Raw genomic sequence first — 10,811 nt, forward strand, 5'->3', positions numbered from 1 at the left:
TGTAACGTGGAAGAAAAAAATACACCGGGCTTAGAAACTCCAGAATCATAGATAGAAGTCTTACTTTGACTTGACTGTTAGAAGTGGTCCAATGTATTTTTTGAGATAAAAAAAAAAGAGGTCAGGAAACATTTGAGAGCTGTTAGTTTAGCAAACGTTTAGTATTTTAGATTTGTATTAGCTACAAGGCATAGTAATTAACTTAAATGTTCAGAAAATGCAGTACTGTTTAATTAATATGCATCTTTTAATTAGGTTAAATTTGCCTTTTGGTAAGAATAAATTGTATTAAAAAAAAAACCTGTATGCTCTTTGAATAAGAAGTGTAGGAATAAAGAAATTGATAGACTCAGTAATTGAGATCTGCTAAAAGTCAACTGCACAATCAGAAACTATTAATATTTAACTTCATTCTTGTCATAAAAATGTGGCGTCTCTGTAGGCATACAAGCACATCATATATGAAAAAAGTGACAGGCATTGAGGAGAAGAACCTATGGCAACATCAATAAGCTGTGGTTAAAAATGATGTAAGGATGACATGCATTGTGCAAATGATTTCAAACAAATCCTACAACAAAAAACTATGATACCTTAAAATATTCTTAAAAATACAGCAGATATTATCCCAGCTAAACAATCATTTGGACGACATAGCTACATACTTAAGAATATTAATTGATGGTACTTATGTCAGGAGGAGGAGGCATTCAGACAGTATGTAAATGTAGAAGTTGCAAACAAAAGTACATCTCTCAAAAAAAAAAAAAAGTATTCATGCTTCAAGTCTCTATAATCTTAGAATGTTATGTGTCATCACATAATAAACAATTTTATGAATAAATAATGACATGAAAGTAAAAAAAAAAAAAAAAAAACAGCCATCGTACAGAGTGCACCAGATATCTGTTCTGCTCAGCCAACATGAAACAGTGAATTTCCAGAAACAGAAAAAAATATCACTAAGAGACTTCAGTGCTTTACTGGCTTGTCGTCAATATACAGGTAAAAAAGGGAGGTCAGACAGAATAGTTGACATTCAAAAAAGCTTTCTTCCATTGATGGAAATGTCTGTCCCCTTCATAGTTTAAGTCATATCATAAACGGCTGAAAATGAAAACTGGAACAACTTCTGTGTAGTCTAATCAGACGCCTGTGGGGGCCAGACGGCTGACAAAGGCGATGCTGCTGAGGCACATCCTTCTCAAAAAAGCAGGACAGGAAGGCTTCATAATAAAATGCTCCAGAAGAATCCGCAGCTCTGTGAACAAGGTGCTAGAGACAGAAGATGAGGTGTTAAAAAAATTATCTCATAAGCCATTTCTTTAAGACAAATTAACGTACACTTCTTAAACAGTATGCAGTATATTTGCTTCCAGTTAAACACCCATTTAGACAGGAAAACCATTTATAAGACAACATTTGACCTTTCAGTATTCTTATTAATTTGTAATTATTTTTTACTGTATGTAATAACCAGGGTTCCCACACTGCAGTTGACATCAAATTCAGGGTGTTTTTAGGATCAGTTTTCTGAAATTCATGTACGAAGGCATTAACCTAAAGCCATCGTTGAATATGGTACAATATATTAGCATCGACTGACAAAACACCCGCTGTTTTTATTCAGTCTCATCCCTTCAACTAAAACTCAAACCCATGACTAGTCAAGTTTATGTCATCAAAGAGCGATGTTTAGCTCACTAGTTCTCGTCGGGAAGAATTTAAAAATGAAACTAATATAACCGTCAAAATTACAGCTGTGGGAGATTGAGGTAAAATTAACCATATTTAGTTTTCACGTTTCTATTTTATATAAAAATAAAACAAATATGTAAAAATGAAGGAAATATACAAAGAGGAAAAGTCAGTTAACCCTTTATAGGGCAAGTTAGTGTTTTTGATGACTGGCATACCCATTACAAATTGGTTCTCCCTTCATCCCTCAGTGAGGTCTACAAGCACAAGATCTATATCCAGCCATTCAGCAAAGATACTGCTACATGGTTGATATATTACCTACTGTAAATTAAGTAGAAAAAAAGTGAACAAGTCAAGAAAAAAAAAGAAGGTAGAAAGCCAATTGAAAAGTTAAAAAGTTGATAAGCCTAGTTAAAGCTGTAGTCTGTAACATTGAGAAGAGAGCAGACTTCGACTGAAAATTTGAAGAAAAACAGGTTTCACGCCACTCCCCCACCCTCTCTGCTTAACTCATGCCCCACCTCCAAGCTCCACCCCTCTCACTGCATCTGCGGCTACCGCATGCGACCAGAAGGGGGGGCGGGATTCAGCGTGTGTGAGCTGTGATTGACACTCCATCAGACGCTCCTCTGGCTGTGATTGGTTGTTTTGGCTCGTCCCGAATTATTCTTTCCAGAATGAAATACAGGCAGTAGGCGGTACCAATTGAAGCAGTTTTTTTCACAGGTTACATATCACATGTACTGCTGTCTGGGCATAGGGACAGTTTTAGCCAATATGACAAAAAAGTGATTTTTAAAAACTTAGACTTCAGCTTTAACAATTATATTTAGGTTTATAAACTAAAAAATGAAAGGGCCAGTATCAGCATTAATGTCTCTAAGGTTATGTTGTACCAAAAATAAATGTGTGTGTTTTTCCTGACTTGCTTATAGAAGCACTTTTCTTATTTTTCTTTATATATTCGGGAAAGTTGGTGTTTCTTGTTAGTACATTGACACTAATTTTTGCCATCAAAATATCCTAATTTTTTTAATGTTACAAAGCCAATAAGATCATGACCAACATATAATTAATTTAAATAAAGTTCTTTCTCTTTAAATTCCCAGAACCATCAAAATGACAGCCTTGGGATTTCTAGTGTTAAAAATAAGCCTGTTTGATTAATAACTGAACCTCCTGCTATGCCCCCTTAAATGATTTTAATGCAAAACTGTATTAAATCAATATCATGTCATCAATGCTAACAACTTATATATTTAGATGATGTGCATTCTAATGTTTTTGGAAGGGATTGTGATTATATTATGTCTCTGTTTTACAACAGTGTCAAGCTTGATAGAAGAGGAGAGAGAAAGAAGATAAGAAGAATGATAAAAAGAAGATTGATAGGAGTGAAGGAAAACAGGAACACTGATGGACAGAACAGATGCAGAGAAGGAAAAAAATATAATTACACAAGTAAAGCAGAGAGCAGGAAGAAGTCAGAAGAGGGCAAGAAGGAAAAGAAACTCACACAGACTAGCACTGGCATGTGAATGTCACAAGGAGTCACAAAGCTGGCAGTTCAGTGGCAGGAACTCTGGCACATTGTGGCAGCGGCAGTGACATGCCGCTGCCACAAGGTGTCGCTAAGTCAGCAGGCCACATGCGCCACTTATATTGCTGTTTATGGACAAACTGTTTAATTTTGGGGTTATCTAACCTGTTTACAACTGGACAGCCCTGGTAACCACCCTTGCCTTGCTCCACACACCCACAAACCCTCCACCCCAACCCAGAGACACAGTTTTAGTTTTCTATTAATAACCTAATTGATTTATTCATTTTATTAATCTTACATAATTGAACTGAAATACTAACAGTGTGGAGAGGCACATTCCTGGCTCTTACATTTGATTTTCATTGTTTGAATATTAATAAATATGTAAAAATAAATGAAACCATCACTGTCCCAGTTTCCTAATTTCACCTTTCCTAATTTCTATCTATCTATGAGCGGAGGACATTTTATTTCAGACCATAAGTAACTTTCAGAAATCTGGTCACCTTAATCAAATGTATAGCCTACACTCACACTAATGATATTAATAGCCTCCCTTTACATCCATAATACATGACTATGTCTAGTTATGAGAGGATGAGGCTTTGCTAAAGCTTTGTTGAAGATTTAAAGCTCTTCATTTCTTAGTCTTATTTAAACTTTAAATGCTCACTGGAGCCCCTAGTGGTGATGGAAATCTGTCAGGTCACAGTCTCCAATCTATTAAATGATGAACTTTTGTTTTTACAGTGAATATAGAACATAAAAAATGTTACGTCCATCACATTTATGATCATTATAACACAATGAAAGAACTGAAAACTGAAAGAACAATTCAACAAACAATTTTAAAACAAATATTCTTCTAAATAAACTAGTAATGGTTAAACACTGTATAAAACATTAATTCAGATTTTTGCAATAAAGTAAACAAATAAATGTATTCAATATCTTACACCTGAATGAAAGTTCATCATATATTTTTTTACCAACTTACCGGCAGTATGGGTTTCTTCTGGATGTATAACGCAGCGTTAGGAATCGATAGTAGATAAAAGGTAGCAGCAAACTTCCTTGACCACTGTTAGAGAGACAAAGGGAGCAACTTTAGCATTTGCTACTTGGGCATGAGAAAGAATATCACTCAAAGACACCATCACTAAAAGATGAAAACCTGAGTATCAGGGTTTCCAAGTCAGTCCGCAAGGGCGGATGTCCTGCATGTTTTGAAGGTTTCCCTACTTCAGAACAACTGATTTCCTGAAAATCTACAAAAACTCACAAGATATCGGCTCCTGAGGACTGATTTCTAATATTGCTCTTAAAGCTGCAGTAGGAAATATTATCTGATGCATTTTTTCAAGTGAAACTAAACAAAATGATCCCTGCTACAGTGACAAATCAATGAATAACCAGAACCACTAACAAAAGACGGTCAGTTATACACGACTGGTTCCATTACACGTCAATCATGGTCGTCTGCTTGACCATTCCCCCTGTGCACATACCCTGACACCTGAACAAATCGCCCCCCTAATGCTAGCCACTGAAATGCTACGTTCACACCTATGGTGACCAGATTAGGGTTTCTGAAAAGGAGGACACTTTTTTTTTTTTTTTTTTTGACTGGACCAGAACGGGAAGCCCAGCAGCCGAACCCATGGTTTTCCGCGGCGGCAGGAAGGCCTTTTTTATGTACGTAATCCAAACTGCAGGCACCAGGATAATAAAAGCGAACATGTTCTGCCAGTAGATTTCGGCATTTTAAGTTAATTTAGGTGTTAAACTTTTTCAGAGGAATGATCATAGCGCTCTGCATCATCAGTGTTGTCTGTCTCCCTGCCAGCTTCATGCGAAGTGCTACTTCAGCTGCTCAGACGCGCTGCAGACAGCATGTGTGTTCATGTGTTTTGAAAGCGTGGTTTCGAAACCATGTTGAAAATACAGCTACTGGAACATCTCCTACAGCACCTTTAAGTGTTTAAAAAGAGAAAATGCTCAAAACAGTGAAAGGCAATTTCAATGAACTGTATTTGATGTTTTTTTTCTTCTTTTCCTTTTTTAGGCATGTTACATTCACTAGAAATATACCAGATTCATTTTATTCGTCCTGTGTCGGATTTCCTGCCCGTTTCTTCTGAGGCTTCATGTACACAGCATGTCTATGAACAGAAAACCTGCAGCACATGATTCTCTAACAGCATCTGTAATGATTAGTATCATTGGGAACAGACTTCAACCTCTGTTGGAGAAGTGGCTTGAAGGTATTTTATAGTTACTTCATTGATTTAAATATTAAGTGTAGCCGACTTCACATGTCTGAATAGTGTTGATAGTGTCGCATGTTAATACTGATTTGTAGAACATTATGATCATTAAGAAGTACCTGGGCTCAGTGCTGCAGCTTGTCTGCGCCTTTTGGACTTCATAGAAACATTGTGGAAGAAGATGGGTTTTAGCTGATAAACATTTTATTTTCAGACGGTTTCTTTAGTGATTTAATAAAGTCATTCAATAAAATGTTGGTCACCCTCAAGGTGTGTTGACAATGTCTTTCTGTGAAAGCCTGACAGCACTGTTGCCATGGTAATTTGGGTAGACTTTTAATCGCATTTTAGTATTTGATAAAGGACAGCTTTCCGTCCTGCTGCAGCACCAGGGAGAATTACTGCATCAACTATACTGGCTTCTTTTAATAACGGAGAACATAATATGCACATGAATGAATCTGTGTGAATCGTCCTAAGGGTTAGGCTGGTGTTAGGCATTTCATTCCTATTCAAGATGGCAAAAGCCCTTTCCTCCTCCCTGCTTTAGGGACGTCTCATTAAAACGGTGAAAGAGTCAAATGAACCTCAGCAGATAACATTAAGCTGAATGTATTCAAGGGAAACACTTTTTCTAAAGAGATGCCATCTTTGGAACTGGTGAAACGTTATCTATAGCTCACTCAAATTGCAGGTCAACTTTTTTTTTTTTTTTAGACAATATGCATAAAGATCAAAGTTTTCAATTAGTAATGGTGCTAAGCAATTATTATAATTATCTAAAACTACAACTAAAAATGACCCCTTATAGCTAACTAGTGAAACTCAGGCAGACTGCTCCCTAAGGCGATGGGTTAAATGCAGACAGTTAATTTCTCCATTGTGAGATCAATCAAGTTCTATTATAATTTCTATTTCAGTTTTACAGAAAAACTCCTTTTCATGAAAACAGCGTCATAGATCTAGTTCATGACTCAGCATTAAAGCTGGAAAGGATACTGACATGGTTCGTAAAGAGAATTCATAAATGACTAAAGTCTGTGTAAAACAAATAGCTATCTAGTATCTCATTGTTGCACCACTAACCTAACTGTATAATGAAATACAATCAGACAGATTATATGTAATATGGAAACAAAAAGCACCATTAGTTTTAGTATTACCTGAAGAGCATGAAAACAGTAGCTGGCATTAAGAAGATCTCATTACAGGCGATAAACTTCAGGATGTTCTGCTGGTTGGCTGTTAGTCGGTCGAGGAGGTTTCTGATGAACATTAGGCTGCCTGGTCCCATTGACTGTTGTTACAGAGAAAAAAAAAGAAGAAGTCAATTACTGATGACAACACTGTGCTAAAAATGCTTTTTATTGGGGAACAGAAATAAACTAAAATAAAACCAAGCACATTTCTATTTATTACGTTTATATATGGTTAGAAATAGTGTCTCCAGGCGACAGCTGCTTTATCAGACAGATAATTAAAACTGTCTGCTTCTAATGACCTTTTTTAGACCTTCTAGTATAAACGACGTATACTCACATCAAGAACTTTCTTTGTGTAGGTGGTTGCATGAAGCAAAGAAAATAGGAAAACTGGGAAAATGCTCACTGAACACGAATGTTAAGGACCAAAGAAAAGCTCTTCAGATTAAATAGCAATGCTATGTTGAAAGGATTTTGAGAAAAAAACATGGCTGCATTAAAACAATGTGTGACCAACTAAATATAGTCATATGATATGTTAACACAGTTTGTTCTGCTGCTGCTGCTGCTGCTGCAAAAAAAAAAAAAAAAAAAAAAAAAAAAAGTAAAATTGTTTCTTAAACCAGCACCTTTAGATAATTTGCTAATTTAAGTCTGTTGCATTTAAATCAAAGGATACTTGTGATGGGATAAGAGTTGACCAGGATGAGCGAGTACAGCAGGTAATGACAGCTGTCCTCCTGCAGAGCTTGGGCCAAAAAAGCTCTGCTCAGCTGAAAGCGTGGGAGTCTCTGGTGTAGCCGAAGTGCACTGGTGAGGGCATTTGCTAACAAGGCTCTCTGATAGAAGTTTGCTGCTGCATGAGGTCTGAAAACACAAAAGAAACAATGTTAAGTCAAAGTTTATTAATGCTGGATTGGCCCTTAAACTGTTGAACTGTATAGAGGTAAAATGTAAACTCACCCTAGTATTGGCAGAATAAACATTACGGAGCAGTAGACCGTGAAGAGACGTGAAAGCCACATTGCAGTCTCCAGCTTGTTGCTCATTAAAAATTGCTGTTGGTAATAAACAAATGAAGGATTTTTAAATAAACATGTATGCATACCAAGGAATGAATAAGGTGTTATATGTGAAACATTAAAGTTTTCCATATTGTAGGTGAGAGAACCTAAAAGAGACAAAAAAAAAAAATAAAAAATATTACCTAATCCAAGAGTAGTTTATTTTTCCAGCAACATCTTTACTGCTTTCAAAGTAATGTAAAAATGACTAATCTCAAGCTTTATTTTTTGCAGCTTGATGTAACTGATGTTAATCAAAAGGATTAAATGTACATTAAAATAAAGCCAGTAGACACGTAACACAAGATTTATTTAATTATTACTACATTGGGGATGTTACACTTTATTTGCTGGAGTCCGAGTTAAGCCACTTGGCTAACATCTTCTTCAAGTTCAACAAAACAACCGAGTAATTTGTTTACCAAAGGTTAGATAATATTATATTTTATTTTATACCACAATGACGCTGCTTTTGTTTTCAGTGAATATACAATTTTCTGACCCTAAGGACTATTTAAAGTTAAAGTCATCAAAATCCATTGTTCATTAAAAAGTTTTACGGCAATATTAAAAATTAACTATTAAGTCGGTTGTGAGAATTGCCGATGTTGGTAACACTTTTTCAGATTTTAATGTAAACAGAGAATTGATTTTAAACTTAAATGCCTCATAGCCTGGCATCTAACGCATACGCTTCTTATGAAATCATTTTTAAATTAATTTTTAATATTTAACATTTCATTTCCCCTTTTTTAAGAGTAAAATGTGATGTCTGTGTATACATGATGATATTGATTTAACCTTAGCAACATCTGTAGGTTGCTATGGTTCCTTAGCCATAGCAACACCTACTGACTATCTGCAGGCTGAGTTCCTGATTGCTGGAATCTTCCCTTTTGGTATAATTAGAGACGGGAGTGGTGATTGCACCCTTCCATGATTGACATCAATACAGAAGGAGAATCAAAATTTAGCTTTGTGAAGATCAGGGTTTGGTGGGATTTTCTTAGATTTAGACAAACTTTGTCATTTCCTTCTGTACAGCTCTCAAGACATTTCCATTTTCTCAAAGTGCAGCAGTGATAACAGCTTTTAGGGTTTGAACAAGAGATTGACACAAAAAGAGATGGACTCCACTCTCACATGCCGGATGTTCTGGCTGGTTTTAACTGCCGCCCAATAACAACACACTTTGAACATGAAAAAGACGGAAATTTGGTGGAGTCTCCATTAAAACAAAGCAAAAATCCCAGATATTCTTTACATATCCATGGATTTTAAATCAACCTTTTATAAATCCTCAATAATCTTCTGGAATGATGCAATCGTTTGGGTCTTTCAACACAAATTTTTTTTTTTTTTTTTTTTTTTATGTATATCGAGAGACCTTAAAATAACCAAGGATTTTGCTAATTATGTTAAAATGCACTTAATTTCAAAATGCATGTGGTTGATTAATAACTAGAACTTAATTTAAAGCACTTTCAACTTAATTTTCTTTCACATACCAGGGGGCAAATTAAATTTTCTCAATGCTCTTTCAAAATTATCCAATTGTTTTGCCATGAACAGTTTTTGATTGCAGTATCAGACCTATTCAAACCAGCCTAAGTCAATCTGTAAGATTTTAAACTGAGATTAGGACTAACCAAGCAACTTACCACAGGCCCAAGCTGGGGAGGAGGGGTTCCTTGGTTATTATCAGCCATCTTTCACTTAGAAGTCGCTCTGTTAAAAATTAAATAAATAAAACATTAACAGCCAGAAAGCCCTTGGGAATCAATCACTGAAAATGGTTCAGCAAAAGAACCAAAGCGTCCCATAAATTATAATTCTTCCTCTGAGTTAATCTCTTAAAATGACCAGAATCTTCGATTTTGCTTTCCTTAAATTGTCAATGTTCATCAAAAATGGCCACTTTCATTGTAAACTGTGCCTCACACCAGGAAAGTATAATATTATAAGATTAATCACATGTAACGGTGAACATAGATGTTTTAGAAGTGTACTGAAAATGGAAGCTGGTTTTGACACCATCACAAAGACTAACCATTGATAATTACATCTTATTTGTCCGTAGAACAAGCTAATGAGGAGTTATCGAGCTAACTGGCGAGCCTGGCCATTAATAACAAGAATAATGGTAGAAATATGCAAACAAAATAATAATAACACTTAAATATTTCTAGTTTTAAATTCTCAAAAACGTCAAAAGGCAATTTAGCCCGTAATAGCAGCACACGGTGGTCTAGAATATTCTGTTCCCATCCTAGCTAACGTTAGCCACTTAGCACCTTCTTACCACCTGCAGTCCCGTTACTCTCACTATTCTAGGCGGCTGTTCACACACATCACGAGAGAGCTTAACAAAAATATTTGTGATCTTACATGTAAATATAATAAAGGGCGTCACAGCGTCGAATATCCCCGTGTCATGCAGCTCACCGGGTCACTACAGTATGAAGGAAATGGTCAGCTGACCTTCTGAGAGGATAGATCACCTCTCGCGATAGTTCAGGGAAAGTTCCAGGACCAAGCAGAACACACGCCCTCTAGTGGTGGAATTTTTAGGCGTGGACTAAATTGTCAACCCGATCAGATATAACTCACAAGAGAAACACACTTGATTAATTTTGTTAAAATATAAATAAGAATGTTATATCAGAGCATTAAAAAAGTATCTTACTATAGAAACTGGTAAAACAGAAGCCTATAGCTCTACTTCAGCAATGTCCATCAGGGATTAGAATTTAATTACACTTTTTATTTTTTCAGTAACTAATCTCACAAATAAGCAATGTAATGCTTCTTATCAAACCCCTTGGTCATTAAAAAATAAGGAGATCATCTTCTGCTGTAGGTCCCTTCAATAAACAAGTTGTTGAAAATGTATTTCACACTATATAATAATTAACTTTATTAACATTTTTAGTAATATATATATATTTTAAATTTAAGCAGCGGTGACCTTGTTTTGTTTCTGGTCACATTGTTTCGGTATTTGCTATTATTTTTATAGCAATATATTGTGATA

At 35.6% G+C, this 10,811-nt stretch overlaps 1 protein-coding gene across 1 annotated transcript; it reads right to left on the minus strand.

The window, feature by feature from the left end:
* Nucleotides 1-367: 367 nt before the first annotated feature.
* Nucleotides 368-10,290, minus strand: tmem33 (transmembrane protein 33). The gene is made up of 8 exons (XM_038308023.1): nucleotides 10,166-10,290; nucleotides 9,439-9,505; nucleotides 7,677-7,771; nucleotides 7,393-7,580; nucleotides 7,051-7,118; nucleotides 6,675-6,808; nucleotides 4,242-4,325; nucleotides 368-1,275 (listed from the first exon to the last, which is right to left on the minus strand). Exons 2-8 carry the CDS (start codon nucleotides 9,484-9,486, stop codon nucleotides 1,146-1,148), a joined length of 747 nt encoding a protein of 248 aa, XP_038163951.1. The 5' UTR covers nucleotides 9,487-9,505; nucleotides 10,166-10,290; the 3' UTR covers nucleotides 368-1,145.
* Nucleotides 10,291-10,811: the final 521 nt, after the last annotated feature.

This window comes from Cyprinodon tularosa, unplaced genomic scaffold (assembly GCF_016077235.1).
Source record: "Cyprinodon tularosa strain WSP-4 unplaced genomic scaffold, ASM1607723v1 ctg117, whole genome shotgun sequence".
Classification (NCBI taxonomy): domain Eukaryota; kingdom Metazoa; phylum Chordata; class Actinopteri; order Cyprinodontiformes; family Cyprinodontidae; genus Cyprinodon; species Cyprinodon tularosa.

Excerpts from the sequence above, each read along its gene's own strand:
- tmem33 (XM_038308023.1), bottom strand. The coding sequence starts at position 9,486 with ATGGCTGATAATAACCAAGGAACCCCTCCTCCCCAGCTTGGGCCTGTG. Across the intron at positions 7,772-9,438 it reads CTCCCCAGCTTGGGCCTGTG|CAATTTTTAATGAGCAACAA; the intron begins GTAAGTTGCTTG and ends TATTACCAACAG. Across the intron at positions 4,326-6,674 it reads ACTGTTTTCATGCTCTTCAG|TGGTCAAGGAAGTTTGCTGC; the intron begins GTAATACTAAAA and ends TCTCTCTAACAG.